This window comes from Lissotriton vulgaris, chromosome 5 (assembly GCF_964263255.1).
Source record: "Lissotriton vulgaris chromosome 5, aLisVul1.2, whole genome shotgun sequence".
NCBI lineage: Eukaryota > Metazoa > Chordata > Amphibia > Caudata > Salamandridae > Lissotriton > Lissotriton vulgaris.
In genome coordinates, this window is record NC_141693.1 from 1056986178 (window position 1) to 1057002108 (window position 15931).

Genomic DNA, 15931 nt, shown 5'->3' on the forward strand with positions numbered 1-15931 from the left:
GTGGCCTTTGTGCTACAACGTGTATGAGACAACCATCTGTTACCAAGGGGACTCAGTTGGACAGAGCTATGCTACAGCAACATCTCGATGGTCTAATGAATATCGAATATGATTCCGACTAGTGCTTGCCTACATGAGGGCAAAAGGAGCGTCTGAGGTTCCGTGACAATTGTAAGTGGTGCTTTCGACTCGTACGAATATGGTCGAGTCTGGTATCTATGAACCGCAAATGACGAGTTTAGTAAGTTTGTGCAGTTTCGCTGTGCTAGCTTAAACCGTTCGTTTGTTATGTGGGTTTTTCATCTGTACCCACGGGTTCCATCTTAGATACGGCATCCATTTTGTCTCTTGCCCTCAAGTAGCCAGCGAACGGACGTTGTCCGCTTCGCGACCCTGGGACTCCCAAGATATTTGCGAAAGACACATGTTCTTTGTAAGTGTCTTTATGACGAGGGGGATGCTACTGCAAGGCAGATGACGCCGCTTGAGGCTCATCTTGCCGCACGGGCTTATTGTCTCAGCCGTGCATCTCATTAGGCACGTCCCTTTGATGCCTGCATCTCGTGTTTCCCGTTACCTCCCCTTTTACACCCTTTCCGATCTCCCCACTGTCTCCGTCTTCCTCTACACCTGTCCTTGTTCCTATTTCGATCTGTTTTACTGCTGATTGGAATTTGCTAATGGTGGGAAGATGGGTTTTTTCAGTTGGGAACCGCCAAATGTTTCCGCACTAATGTTTCGGACCTCATGTGTTTCAAAGTGACCAAAGCGACCCCTCTGGGGAATAATTGTGGGAACCGGGTTGTAAACTTTTGTGTTCAATGTTGTCTTATGGGTAAAAACTGTATAAAAGGAGCGATCCACAGAACCAATTTGAAGCAGTCTCCCCAAGTTGCACGCTGTGTACTTGTCGTGATCTCTGTGTTCCCTGCAGCAAATAAACCCTGAATCTTTGACGCTCAAGGAAGTGTCCCGTGTCTCTGTGACTTGTACGCCGGAGCAGGTTACCCACGAAGGTTTCAGGTGTTGTGCCCTGGCACCGCTGGGTCTTACAGAACCCAGTCCTTCAACGCCTGTAGATTTTCTAAGGCACGGGTACTCACAAACTTTCTCTCTGGGTCAAATTTACAGTGTGCTTTGTGTCCGAGGGCCGCACCAGTGGGGGCGGGGTCAGTGGGGGAGGGGGCGGGGCCAGAGCAACAAAAAAAAAAACTGACCATGAGGTTGATCACTGGTCCCTGCAGCGGACGCCTTCGTCCACTGAGCCACCAGACCAGGCATACACACATTTCTCTCTCGCTCTCTCCCTCCCTCTCCCTCACTTTGTCTCCCTTACACTGTCTCCCTTTCCCTCCCTCACTCTGTCTCCCTTTCCCTCCTTCACCCTCCCTCACTCACTCTCCCTCGGTTTCCCTCTCCCTCCCTCACTCTCCGTCTGTCTCCCTTTCCCTCCCTCGCTCTCCATCTGTCTCCCTTTCTCCCTCACTCTCCCTTTGTCTCCCTTTCCATCCCTCACTCTCCCTCTGTCTCTCTTTCCCTCCCCCTCTCTCTCTCCCTCTGTCTTCCTTGGTCTCCCTTTCCCTCCCTCACTCTCCCTCCCTCTCCCTTTGTTTCCCTTTCCCTCCCTCCCTCACTCTCCCTCCCTTTCCTTCCCTCTCTCTCCCTCTGTCTCCCTTTCCCTCCCTCCACCTGTCTCCCTTTCCCTCCCTCCCCCTCTGTCTCCTTCCTTTCTCTCCCTCCCTTTCCCTCCCTCCCTCTCCCTCTGTCTCCCTCCATTTCCCTCCCTCCCTCTCCGTCATCTCACCCTGCCTGTGTGTCAGCCCGGGCTGAGACAGCTTCCGGGCACACACAGCCGCACCCGAGCACTTCACAGGTCTTTAAAAGACCATTCGCATGTTAATGAGGCTGTGTTGCATTTCACCTTTTAGCGCCGCAGCTCCACTCAGACTATGGCTGGCCCCACAGAGCAGCAGAGTCTCAGAGTCACACTGGTAGATGTCTGCAAGGTCCGCGGCCTGCTGGCGGCCCGCGGGCCATACTATGAGTACCCGTGTTCTAAGGTAAGGAATCTATCACTAACAAGTCTCTTTCAGATACATTATTGATCTCCAGACCAAAAGCCCAGGTGGCTTAAATCTTGATCAAGAGGTACAAATACATTTGCATAAAACGTAAGCTGCTCTTTACTCCTCTCTTACCTCCATTTGCTTCTAGGGAACACAGCAATGTTTATACTTTTGTTTTTAACTACCTGTGCATAATTGATACTTTCACTTGTATCTGCTTTTAACACCACTTTTTCTTTCCTTTTTTTCACTGCAGGAGGAAAGGAAGGGACCCACACTACTCCGGTAGTTCACCTTCACGGGTACCCTAACCTTTTCTTCAGCGGCACATGGCGACTTCAAGTCACTTCAGTCAAGAACATGCACCTTGTGGTTTGATTGAGCTTTGTCACTTTTTTCCAGTCTTATGTATTATTGACCAGTGTTTTTAATGGGTCACTGTCCCAACATGCAACATTATTTGTGGCACTAGGTACAACTTTACATTGCGTTGTGTAGGTGTGTATACCCGTATTCATTGTTGGGCACTGGCCCCTTAATACTTAGTATACTCTGCATAGGGACACACTCACCTACATGTTCCCCCATGGCTCGCTTCTTATGCTACTGTCTTAATACCTTGTCTGCTGTGACTTTTCCCCTCCTGTGCTGACAGTCTACGAATACCATTGTTCATGACGAGCTCAGCTTGTCATAAGCACAGCTCCACTGTGCCTCATGACGAGCTGAGCTCGTCATGAGCATCGAAGGGGTTAAAGATGTTAATATTTAATTTAACAGGTACGAGTTCATTGTGGACTTTTCCTGTGGTCAGGAGAGGGACTTTCTCTGCTATAACCTATCCCCATGGCCAAGTTCCAGTATAACATTGGCAAGTAGCTGGCATGTGGGGGCAACTATCAACCAGAGATAGATATCCTGTAACTAGTATATATGACTGAGTGTTTACTCAATTTATTGGATTTTACGGCTTCACTTTCCCATCACTTTCTTCACAAGGTTTGCATATACAAATAACCTAGACTTTGCACCATGCATTGAAACATTTGAATTCTGTATCTTGGCATACCCTATGTAAAAACCATTAGGTTTAGAAACACACATAGGTATTAACGACCCTGGTATCACTGTCGATTAGGCTGATGCATGTTACAATGCCTAAGAAAGCTATCATTCCAAGAAGGCCGGTATATTTTCCCATGCTGAGTCCAGGCTTGAAGGTTCATGTTCAATTGACACATGTCGGAATTGGTTTTGTATTTGAACCTCCTATATGTAGTACAACGTTTTAATTTACAGATTTGATTGTGATATTACCATTTTCCCCGAGTTGCACACAATAGGATTTAATGTATTTACTTTAACATGTATGGACAATATGCACATTACAAAACGGCTGCCGTATTTCATAGTTATTTTTTATGTATAATGAGTCCTTTGTTTATGTAGTGGATTCTATGTGTATATAGTTTGGGCTGATCAATGGCTTCTTACGTGTGAGCAAGGTTTGATTGCCGAAATGTGTAACATAGAAGCAAATTTAATGTTCTGAACTGCAAATTTGAAAGCGTTTCCGGAGTGTGCATTATTTTCGCAACTCAAAGGAACTTTATGGAAATTATAAACCGGGTGCAGCTGTAATACTGTGCCTGGAGTGATGAATGGCTTTTGTCATTTTACAGCTCGGCAAGGACAGCACTGTGCTAGTCCTATGCCTAAAGTCTTTGCTGTAGAAATGGAAAAAGACTTTGTCCTTTTCTATCTCGGCGTGGATGGCAATGTGCTAATTCTATGCTTAAAAAACTTTGATAGAAAAACAGACATTTGAGGTGAGCAGATCTAGAGTGTCGCTGGTGTTGAGAGTGCTCTAACAGGAGCTGCTTTCCACCTAAACTGGAGAACTACCCAGAGTTCTCTCCTTCTTTTTTGCATAATGTATGCGTCACTCTATGCCTGAAAGGGTTTTGTTTTGCCTTATACTGGGTGTTCCCTTGTGTCTGGACAAAGCTATACCTCTCTGAAGAGCTCTAATTAGAGCAAAACACTGTGTCAGGGGTTGCTTTTACTTATTTCATGCTGGCTTGCGTTGGTATTTTACCAATTCAAAGCTGTAATACTGTGCCTGGAGTGATAAATAGCTTTTGTCATTTTACAGCTCGGCAAGGACAGCACTGTGCTAGTCCTATGCTTAAAGACTTTTGCTGTAGAAATGGCAAAAGACTTTGTCCTTTTCTATCTCGGCGTGGATGGCACTGTGCTAATCCTATGCTTAAAAAACTTTGATAGAAAAACAGACATTTGAGGTGAGCAGATCTAGAGTGTCGCTGGTGTTGAGAGTGCTTTAACAGGAGCTGCTTTCCACCTAAACTGGAGAACTACCCAGAGTTCTCTCCTTTTTTGCATAATTTATGCGTCACTCTATGCCTGAAAGGGTTTTGTTTTGCCTTATACTGGGTACTTCCTTGTGTCTGGACAAAGCTATACCTTTGTTGAGATTACAAAAGCGCCAAAAATTACCATTTTTGTTCTCTTTCACAATTCATTCAAACTTAATGAATTTTCTTCATACATATAGCACTTTGATTTCAGTGTACATTACTCTAGGTTTCCAAATTTATAGGCAATCAATCTGCAATATTCAACATAACCCAAAGTTACTTGTTATAGGCAAACGCCCCAACAATATCTGTAAAATATTTTATATATATATATATATATATATATATATATATATATATATATATATATATATATATATATATATATATATATATATATATATATATATATATATATATATTAAAAAAAACTACTGGCTTAGAAAAAGTGTTTTTTTGGCGTGTCCATATCTTTGGCTTAATTTCACAAATCTTCATGAGATTTTCCAAAAATAGTGCCCCGGTAAATCTTGCGTGCATGGAAAGTTTGCTTCGGGGTGATCCATCAAGCGGGGGCCGAGAAAAAATATGGGACAAAAAAAAGTGTGTTTCCCATGTTAACTCCCATAGAGTAGGCAGGTAGGTAGATTTTGGTGCGCCGATTACGCTTTCAGTTATTTGGTGTAAATGCGTTTAGTAGTAGTTGAGAAATTTAAGGAAATCCAAATTTGTATATTTACGATCGCGGCTGATTCGCGAATAACAACGAGCTCATGCAGAGCTCTGCAGAGCTCTGAGTGGCTGCTAACTCTTCAGCCAGGTTGCTTTGGCAGCCATCTTGAGACTCGGCTTGAGCCAAGTCCCATAAGGAAAGTGAAAAAAAAGAAAAGGGGGCAGGGTAATCCCTGACACCACCCCACCACACCCCCCAAAGCCTTGGAGTGCCAGGGGGACTCCGTCAGAGCAAAAAAACAAAAAAATATATATATATGGCAGCAAATTGCAGCAAAAAAAGAAAAGAAAGTGTGGGCTTCCGCGCTTGTTTTTAATTAAGCCCCCGGGTGGGCCAGGGGCATGCCTCATTTAGTAAATGAAAGGAGGTAGGGAGCTTGTGGCCCTCCCTTCATGGGCATTTTTATTTCCCAGTGACCACCACCACCCTGGTGCCAAGCTACAAATAAAATGAATAGGGAGGCTGCATGGACTCCCCTGAGCCCCAGGGACCACCATCCCCAGGGTGCTTTTGGTAAATTTAATGTGGGGTTTGCAGACCCCCAGGCCCTGAGGGACACCACCTCCCCAGGGCTTGAAATAATATGAATGGGGGGCCTGCGCGGACCCGGAGCCCCAGGGACAAATACTTCCCCAGGGCTAATAGAATAATAAATAAATGAACAGTGGGGGGCCTCATGGAATCCCCATAGCCCCGGGACCACCACCCCCAGGGTGCTTTTAATACATTTAATGCAGGGCTGAGAGTGCAGACCCTTATTGCCCAGGAGGCCACCACCTCCCCAGTGTTTTAAATAAAATGAATGGGGGGGGGGAGAACGGACTCTCTGTGCCCCGGGGACCGCTACCTCGCCAGGGCAAAAAACTTTCAATCATATAGGGGCTGTCCGGACCCCCTCCTTTTCCCAAGGCCCACCACCTCCCTGGGGCAAAAATAGATTTTGAAGTGGGAAGAGGGCCAGGTGGCCCCCTCCTAGGCTATAAACAGCCCGGGGACCACCAACTCTCCAGGGACAGCCAGTAAACACCAAAGAAGGGGTGTCATGTGGCCCCTCCTCCTGGAGCCAGTAATGGCCCTGAGGACAGCCACCCCCCAGGGCCGGCTCCAGCTATGTTCCAGGGTGCCCTCCCCCGGGACATAACTGAGTGATGGAATATGTGAGGTCATATGCAGTGCACTGCGGGGCATAAGTTAAAGTTAGCTCAGGTAACTATAAGTGCTAAATTTCACTGGTTTTATGTGAAGGAAATCTGAGCCTAACTATAACAACCGTGTAACCTTTGCTTTTTTCAGGGAAATTCTAAGGTTTTTTCAATTCTATTTCTATTTCCTAACTATAAAGTCCCTGTAAACGTTGTTTTTTTTCTGTGACTATATTTTAGTTAAGTTAAAATGTCAGTTAAAATGCAGCATTTTAAACTAAAAAACACCTGAGAAATTCACCAGTTATAGTTAACTGAGGTAGCCATTACTTGTGCCCTCGCTCTGCACAGTGTTGTTAACATTGATGATATAAACAAACAATGGTCCTGAACCTATAGATTATAGTAATTGACTTAATCAATGATGAATTAATCCTTTTATCTGAGCAACAGTGTACAGTCTGCTCTATAGTACTCCAATACTTATTGTATAGCAAAAAACCTAACACCAAACCACCCTCCCCTGTGTGGGTTATAGGTTTTTAGGTTTTTAATCCTCACCACGGTTTAGTAATTCCCCATTTTTTCTTTTTTAGGGTAATTTAAAAAATCCCTTGGTTGTCCCTGTTTGTTTCTACAGTCCTGATGAAGACTCGCAATCCCCAGGTTTAAATCACCGTTGGGTTAAGTCGAGTCGAAACGTCGACACTTTCTTTACTTTACCTTGGACCGACCCGTGCAACACCATTGTGGATAGTGCAAATAGGTTTATGTATTACAATGTTGTGATTGCAATAATACAAATTAAATTTGGTCAGGTTCTCAATACGGTGAATTATATGGCCGATATTGCTTGTAAAATAACGTGAATAATTTTGTGCCCACTTCTGTGTATTTCCTTTCCTTTTCTTGTTTCAATTCTCTGAACACACCTTTTCTTTGCACGCTCCCCTTGGGGCAACCTATCTGTTTTTACTCATTTTTTGAATCGTGTATTGTAACAATATGAGCATAACCAATGAAATTTGAATGAAATAGAATAAATATTTTTCTTTAACCGTGGTGTTAGGTTTTTTGCTATACAATAAGTATTGGAGTACTATAGAGCAGACTGTACACTGTTGCTCAGTTAAAAGGATTAATTCATCATTGATTAAGTCAATTACTATAATCTATAGGTTCAGGACCATTGTTTGTTTATATCATTGTATACCCAGGTCCATACCTTATGGGCTACCCCATTTTCTTAATTGTTAACATTGATGGCCTTTGAGATTCTGCATTGATGTTATCACTAATGTCACAGAACAGGTCATGAGTCATGCAATATGTGAGGTCTTAAACAATGCATTATTGCATTTTTACATGTATACTTTCATGGAAAATCTATATTTCCAAAAATAAACATTTTAGGATGAAGATGGTGCATTGATAATCAATTCATTGGCGCTTCAATGCATTATAAAGTGGGTCAAATACACTTTTCCCAAAAGACTGTCATATTAGTTGTAATACTATTATAATTTACCAATCTAATCATTCTAGCAGCTAACTTTTTAAACAATATTATCATCCCTAAATGCAAAATGCTTTATCATTATGATACAAAGACAACGATATGAAGACTATGAAACAGAATAAGAAAAACGGCTAACTGGTTTAAATGAAAATATCACAACCTGAGAAACAAAAGGTGAATTTGTTTGAAGAAGCATCTTGTCTTTGTGTAAAAGTATACTCAGTGATTTATACAAATATCCTGGCTAATAAGATCTTGTTTTTTAGTTCAGCTCATTTTTTATCAATGTTTGCAACTGTAAATAGCTGATGTAATACTGAACTATGTGGTATTCATTTAACAAATCTGGGATGGGTAATGCACCGGCCTATTGAAATGTTCTTTTTGTAAACACACATCATTTTGGAAGACTTATTAACTTTTAAGCGACAATAAAGAACCATCAACCAAATCTAAATAACCTCAATCTAGCTTCTCAGGACTCTTGCTTATAGATAGTGTTGCTACTGACAAAAAAAATCTTATCCTGGGCTTGAACTAAAAGACTCTGTGTAATTGATTGGTAGGTTTCAGTGAAGTAAGGAAGGTTTGTGGATCAGAGTAGACATGTCTGCAGCAACACTAAAAAGAACTAAAGAACTTAATTTTAATACACAAAGGAGTCCACCATTAAGCCAAACATCCAATAAAAGAAAGGTGCATCTCTAAACTTGAATATGTTATCCATTTAGAACAGATAAAAGATAAGTGTACTTCTGCAATATTTTGAGAAATGTTACAAATGAAAATATAATACAGTTTTCAGTAAGGCACAATATGCTTATGTACCAATCAGCTGTTGGTAATAAACACTTTAATTTGTTACACCTATTGTAGTTTTACAAAATCACCCGCTGACTTACAGAGTCTGAAAATAGTAACATTTTGCAAAATCATTGAATCAAGTATTTTAAAAATAACCCACAAGATTTACATAATACAAAATACCTAGTCATAAAAATCTTACTGGTTTCAATTAATGATGGTTATTCTGCAATAATGTATCATGGTCGACCATATATCCCTGGACACTGCTAAGTGGTTTGTTACTTACCAACACATGTGCAGCTCTGAAGAGGTAGCTGAATGGATAATATAATAGGTTAATGAAGGATGCAGCATAAAGATCAGCATATCTCATTACTTGGCTGGCAAAGAGCGTTTGCCGCGACCCACTGCGGAAAAGACTTCCCATCATGGCGTAACACATGTCCATATCATGGGTCACTTTCTGTAAAGAAATAGTCAAATTGAAGAAATTGAAAGTATGTAAAATGGGCAACACACTTCTACACCAGCATAAACTTCAACTAAGTTAACTTAATTTCCCTCTAAGGAGAAGGAGTCTGCCCAAGTCTATGTTAAAGATGAACTCACTATGGATAGTGGTGCAAATACATTCTTTGCTTGTTTATCAATCTCTTACACTTTCATTGTGACAAGAATTCATAACATGTATAATACAACCAATATAAAATGGTATATATAATTAGCTGCCTAAGTGAGCAAATCTAACTGTTCAAAGGCTTTCATGAGTCGTGAGCAAACGCAGCAGTATGGGTACTTTTTGATGTTTGGTGGATGCTAATATGACCTTTATCACTTTCATTAACTCCTATTTTGGTACACTTTTATAAAATTATAAAATAAATCTAAAACCACGGAATGAACAGCAAAAGAACAAAAACTGTTGGTACAATCTTAAAAAAACTGCCGGTCCATAAAGAATATTATAAACATATTTGGAAAACAAGACATTTTCAGGACCTGACCTTATTTACATTTCCAATAAAGAGTTTCAAATTACATACCATTAAAATATAAATATATAATGCAAGCCATGACCTTTGTCTGTTAATGGCACATTCTAAGAAAATAAGCTAAGATTATCAAATCAAACTTTTTTTATTTGATTCATATTTTTGAATAAAGACAAACTAGCATTTTATTTAGAGCATTCATAGTTTGACTGCTGATTAATTTGCAAGTCAACGTATGCGAGTTGATATAATGTAAATATGTACGTACAAGGGGTTACACTGTATAATCGAGGTGGCAAGAAAAGGTTTAGGGAGGTGGGGTTATTTAACATCATGTACAAAGGTAGGTGTTATCTTCAGACTAACCGCCAAGAGGAACATGGGATTCAAAATCAGTGGTGGATGAGTTGCTTCTTCAAGAAATGCCTCTTCAGTGAAATTGATATATGACAGAATGTTGTTTCAAAGTATTTTCAAGTGAAAGCTTTCCTAGTCGTTTCTTTTTTTACACGTATAGAATCCCAATTTGACATGGTCATGTTTTGTGTATCGATTAGGCTACATGAGAGGTTCAACGTTTTAGCTAGGTACAGATCTGTGCTAGTTATTATCTCCCTGAAAGTGATGTACCACTTTTCGAAGAGGATTTAGGCCTATATAGTACATTCAGGGATAAAGTGAAATAGAGATATGGCTTTAGGTCAGTAATTTATAAGCCAGGGAGGGGCATGCAGGGCACTATTCATTGGGGTTAACTGGGTAACAGAAGCATAGGTGAGGCAGGAGTGGGCGGGCCAGACCTTGGATGACCATTCTGAGTTTGTGGCTGCTTGGGAAGAAATGCAATGATGCTGAGAAATGTTTTCTAATTATCTCTGGTAAGGCCTTTTTTATGATTGGCGGCTAGGAGATGTATGTCTTCTGGTCTGCTGGCTTTGATGGAGTTGACTATGCTTGCAAGGTCTGGGAGTGTCAGTGTTCTGAAGAAGGACAAGCACTGCAAAGAAGAATGGGTGAAAGCTCAGTTACTTTCTGGTGCTATCTGAGGTTGTCCATTTATTTAAAGGTTAATGGCACTGCACTTATCGATTCACCAAGATATTCCGGGGCCTGAAACAAGGTTGACATTATATTTTAGGGTTTTGAAGAGGTTCTGTGCCTGTTGGATGCTTCCCCAATGGTGTTCTGGTAGAAAGGATTAGCGGGCATGTGGTTCTTACTGCTGGAAAGCTTTTAGAGTTGATATAGAGGTCGGATCTGTACAATCTTTTTGTGTTTAATGTTGGGCGTTCACTACCAGTTAGTTTCTGGGTGCACCAGGAGGAGGAGAGCATGATCTTGATAAGCCCTGTTTCAGGGGGAGGTCAGTGCCAGTGCTGAGGCTAAGGGTAATGTGTGTGTTTATGAGGAAAAGTATGTCTATTGCAGGGTTGATTAGGACGCTAGTGTGGGGTGAGTGATAATGAGTGACATTGTTGGGGTCAGATGTGCAGAACTGGTGCATATGGATGTGCTGTTTGCATGTATGTGTATGATTCTGTATGGAGAAAGGCAGATGAGGGAAGCTGAAAGCTTAAAACGTAGAGGCCAGTCCGACAGACGGCCCCTTTCCAAATCCTAATGGGACCAAACAGGAGATGCCCTTATCTTTGTGGGCTTTCTTTTACAGACAAAAAATCAAGGATGGGCTGATCTACCTAAAGAAACAGAGGGGTGGTTGAAAAACATTTGGATTGGTTAGTATGTGGGTCTGAGCACGCTACTTTGGATTAAGCAGCCTCGTTTTTGTGTTGGCTTTGATCCTGCTTTATTCAGGGCCTGATTACAATCTTGGCGAACCGGGTTACTCCATCACAAACGTGACAGATATCTCATCCCTCAATTGCAATTCCATTATATCCTATGAAACTTGGTATACGGCGGACAGGATATCTATCCTGTGTGTAATGGAGTGTCCCATCAGCTAGATCGTAATCATGCCCTTAATATTCTTTGGAACCCGGAAGGTTGGGGCAGTAGTGCTTGCACTGTCTTGGGAACGACTGTGGGTGGATAGGGTTATGTAACTAGGCGCTGAAACCCCAGTGGCACATTCAGGCTAAGGACTTGAGTCCTTCATTAACTCTCCTTATTGGCAGGAAGATGTAAGGGGGGTGGAATGTCTGTTTGTTAAATGTAGAAAGAGCTTCTTTTAAGTTCATGCTTCAGTGGCAATGCAAGCTGCTTGCTCCTGTAGTTCATTTATGGCAAGGCCAGGGAGGGTGCGAACTGGCTGAAGAGTAATTCTACCAAATGAATAAGCAATATTTTAGATAATTATCATTCTCAAAAATAATTGTGACTTAACACTCTGAAATACTTCCCCAAGAGCTCTCTGCTAATCTCATGAGTTTTTAAGCTGAATCCAGAAATCAAAAAAGTAAATAATTCAATTTCCATGTACGTGAAATTAAAAAAGTTCCTTTATAAACACCTTACAACTAAAAAATTTGGAATGGCCATGAAAAACATCTTATTGCTGCTAAAGTTGTTAAAAAGATGCACAGACAGGCGAAGACCACAGCACATCATAGATGTGTTATATCTCATATCAAATAATGTTATTTTCAAATGAAAATTACAAGATGTGGCCCAGCCAGTCTTCAACCACCACTTACAATGAAGATAACAAAATCACTAACATCCTATTAAAGACAGAAGTGAAGTTAAGCCTGCACTGAAAGCTACTTCATCTCTTAACTTTGTCCTTTATTGTAGACCTGAATTAAATTTTGCTTCCTCTACCAGAATTTTTTGTTGAAGGAGATTTACAAAATCTTACCTTATCCAATTTCACATAATTTTTGGTTGTTAAAGATTGGTTCGTGCCGAATATCTCATTTAGTGAAATTTTCTGCTTGAACCATTCTCCCGTCAGTATCGTGTTTTACTTTTTTAATGCGAGGTATGTCCTTACATGCAAAACTACTGTATGAGAACATTCTGTGCTACAAGTATATTTTCGCAGAATATCTGATTTTACACAGCTCTACTAGAAAGTGGGACCTAACCCCACTACCGGACAATGGCCCATGCTTCTACTTATTGCAGAACAGTTACTTAACACTGAAGTAATTGCAGCATACATGTTTTTCTACTTTCTCTATAACAATATGGACAGGACAGGCTCAATGACAAACCTTGATGGCTTGGAACCCCAACTATCAACGTATGTCAAGTCACTTGGATTGAGCCTGGACACCAACTTCATTCTCAACTACCAAAAAAGACAAAGGCAGTTTGGTACCAGCTCTATCCTTAAAAATAAAAGTGAAACGGTTTCTTCCAAAACAGAACTGCAGTTCAATCCTGGATGGTGGGTAGTAACGCCATGATCCATTGCCTCAGACTTTATAGTAGTTCCCCCTTAACCGTATACTACACACCGCAGCAAGTCTCCTCCAGGCCCTAAAGAAATACCATCACAACACCCCATCTTGATGGAACTCCATTGGCTCTTCTGGCCTGGCAAGAACCACCTTCAAAATCAGCTGCATCACTTACAAAAATATATTAATATTAGCATTCCTGCTTTTCTTGTACCGCCTCTGGTGGCTCCCTTACAGTGATGACAACATCAAATTGGAGATTATGAGGTAAAGAAAAAAAGAAAAATAAAGAACAAGGTAGCTGGCCTTTCCCAACAGTGCACCCAGGATCTCAAACAACATCCTCATGTCCATCAAGACCTCCTCAACAATGTACAGTTCTGCTTCCAGAACCCAGCTGCATCTTTTTTTTATTTCCTTTTTTAAATTTTTTTTAGAGTTTTATATAGTGCGAACTAGACCCGAAGATATCGGTATCAGAGCGCATTACATGAGCACCAGTTTCGTTACAGATGGACACATTCATTTTTTTTAGGCACAGGGAGATTAAGTGATTTGCCCAGAATCACAGGATGTTGAGCCTTGTTCCAGAGACTCGAACCCGGTTCCCCAGCTTCAAGGTCAAAAGCTATAGCTCTTGACTGCATGCTTAAATATTACCCTGTACATGTCTGCTGCCTTTTGGCATATTTCAAGATATACAAGTACCACATGCATACATACAAGGAAAAACCATGGAAACATAAAAGCGATCTACTATACTGAACACTGGATTAGGGCTTCCGCAGTTTTACCCCCCGGGATTCAGAACCAAGAGAGATCATGTCACTGTATCCTCTATCATTAATTACAGCTGTGCTAACAGAATTTGACACTTTCTATCAGTCACCTTACACATCAACTTGTAAATAATCAGAAAACAATTACAAAACCTACACTAGATACATAAATTGCTACATGCCACCACCCAGCATGTAAAATGGATCCATTGATCCATTTCACTGTATTCTTGGACAACAGAGAACTATGAAGGGCCATTTCATTTTATAGAGTTAAAAGAAGCCTTTGGTTTTAGAAGTAGTTTATCTGTTTTGAGGTCTGGCTTGTTAGTGCAGATAACACTAGACCTTATATGATCAGCAAAAATCACTATTGACGGTAGGGATTTGGCTCAGCCCGCATGTTGGCTATCATGTTTAATTTGATAAGGCAGACATTTTATGCTGCTACTGATAATGATTGCTGGTTGCACTCCTAATGGCTCCCAAGGAGGATATCCCCTTGCACACGCTGAAAATTGTTTCCGTTTATGTCCGTAAGATAACCACATGGCCGATACTTACACTGAAAGTAGCCCGTCCCTACATTCAGCCCACTTCATTGTCTGTTATTAATTCAGCTTAGTCTGTTGTCAGTTACTAATCCTTTCATAGATAACTTTTACAATTTCATTATATCCTGACTGCCAGACAGGGGACTGCACGGTGGAACACATTTTGGGTGCTGTCAGGGAATGGGAAGGACTGTAATATGTAACAAGACCTCGTGTCAACACCTCAGACATTCCTAGAATTCAGTACTGTATGCCTAAGTGCTCACTGCTGTGGAGTGTACTCGTGCCTCTGCATGTCTAAACACCGCCCAAGCCATGAAATGCTGGTGGGCAGTTTGCACCTTCACATTGATGACTGGGCATGCTACTGGGGTGGGAGGCAACAGCCCCATTTCGCAGCAGGTCTAGGATTATAGGTGGTGGTTCAGGAGACTGTAATGGGCTGGGAGTATCTTAGCCAGCAATACTGTGCCTGGCGATGGTAGTACGGTCCAGACCCAGGATACTTCCAAGCAATGGAGTGAGAGTGACTCGAGAGAAATAAGGGCAATTCGGTCGTCAATGTTGGCACATTTCATGAGACACATTGATAACTTCTGTTTGGAGAACAGGCAGCCCATATGCTAGTACTACAATGTGACTTTAAAAGTGGCGTCTTCTTAGGTCTTGCATGAGCTAGCGCACGTGCTCTTGCTTGCAAGAGATACTGTGGTCTACAAAGGACTTGGAGTACACCTGTTGCTTACCGTTTATGGGCTTCAGCTACAGATTGCTGCATCTGAATTAGGGTCCTTCAGCTGCAGGTGCTGTGACTGAGGTGCTATTTTTTCCTTCATCCTTTGTTGTCATGGCGGGACCTGTTTGTTTTGCCAATGCTTGCTTTTCGAAGGGATGGCAGCGACTCATACCATATGGCAAAATTCATGTCAGAATGATTCTGCACTCAGTAACAATGGGGGCTGGATCCTGCATCAGTATCACAGGTTTCAGGGCCAGGCTTTCTGTCCTCTGGTCTCTGCAGTATTGAATGGTGGGAGAAGGGGGTGAGAGGGGCTGTGCAGGCAAGGCCTCAGGCACCATATAAGGACGGGCCTGCCACATGACTCATGCCCAGGTTGGTAATGGGATGCACTGCATGCTCAATAAAACGGACAAGAGACCTCTTGGCTCCCACGGGTCCAGTAAGTCGAGCCAGTGATCCAGCGGTTCAACAACAGCAGATACTCCAGGTTGGGGAGAGGGGTAAACAGTATAGGCCGGTAAATCCTGCAGCAGAAAGGTGGGCACCACTGTCACAAGGGTGATAAACTTTCCATTATCACTTTGCAGGATATTTGCCACGTGAGGAGACACATTGCACATGCAGAGGTATCTTGTGCACAAGTAGATATTATGAGTCTTTTACTGGGGATTCATGTCCTGGCACCCACATTGTTCTCTTTATTTCTAGCGGACCTCCGGGAGAGTTGGCAGCAACTCATTAGTTTTCCCTGAAAATGGGAGGTAGACATGTGTTGTGCCTACTCTATACAGATCTGGCAATTCTGGACGTGACCCATGTAGGCCTGCAGAGTAAGCTAACTAACTTTAATC

At 41.9% G+C, this 15931-nt stretch overlaps 1 protein-coding gene across 3 annotated transcripts in view; it reads right to left on the reverse strand.

Moving 5' to 3' along the window:
• Nucleotides 1-15931, reverse strand: part of NT5C2 (5'-nucleotidase, cytosolic II) — a 395416-nt gene that overhangs the window by 41259 nt on the left and 338226 nt on the right. For all 3 annotated transcript variants that reach the window (XM_086922715.1, XM_086922713.1, XM_086922714.1), the window contains one exon: nt 8932-9108. In XM_086922715.1, the coding sequence (XP_086778841.1) occupies nt 8932-9108 (177 nt within the window). The remainder of the gene's footprint in view (nt 1-8931; nt 9109-15931) is intronic.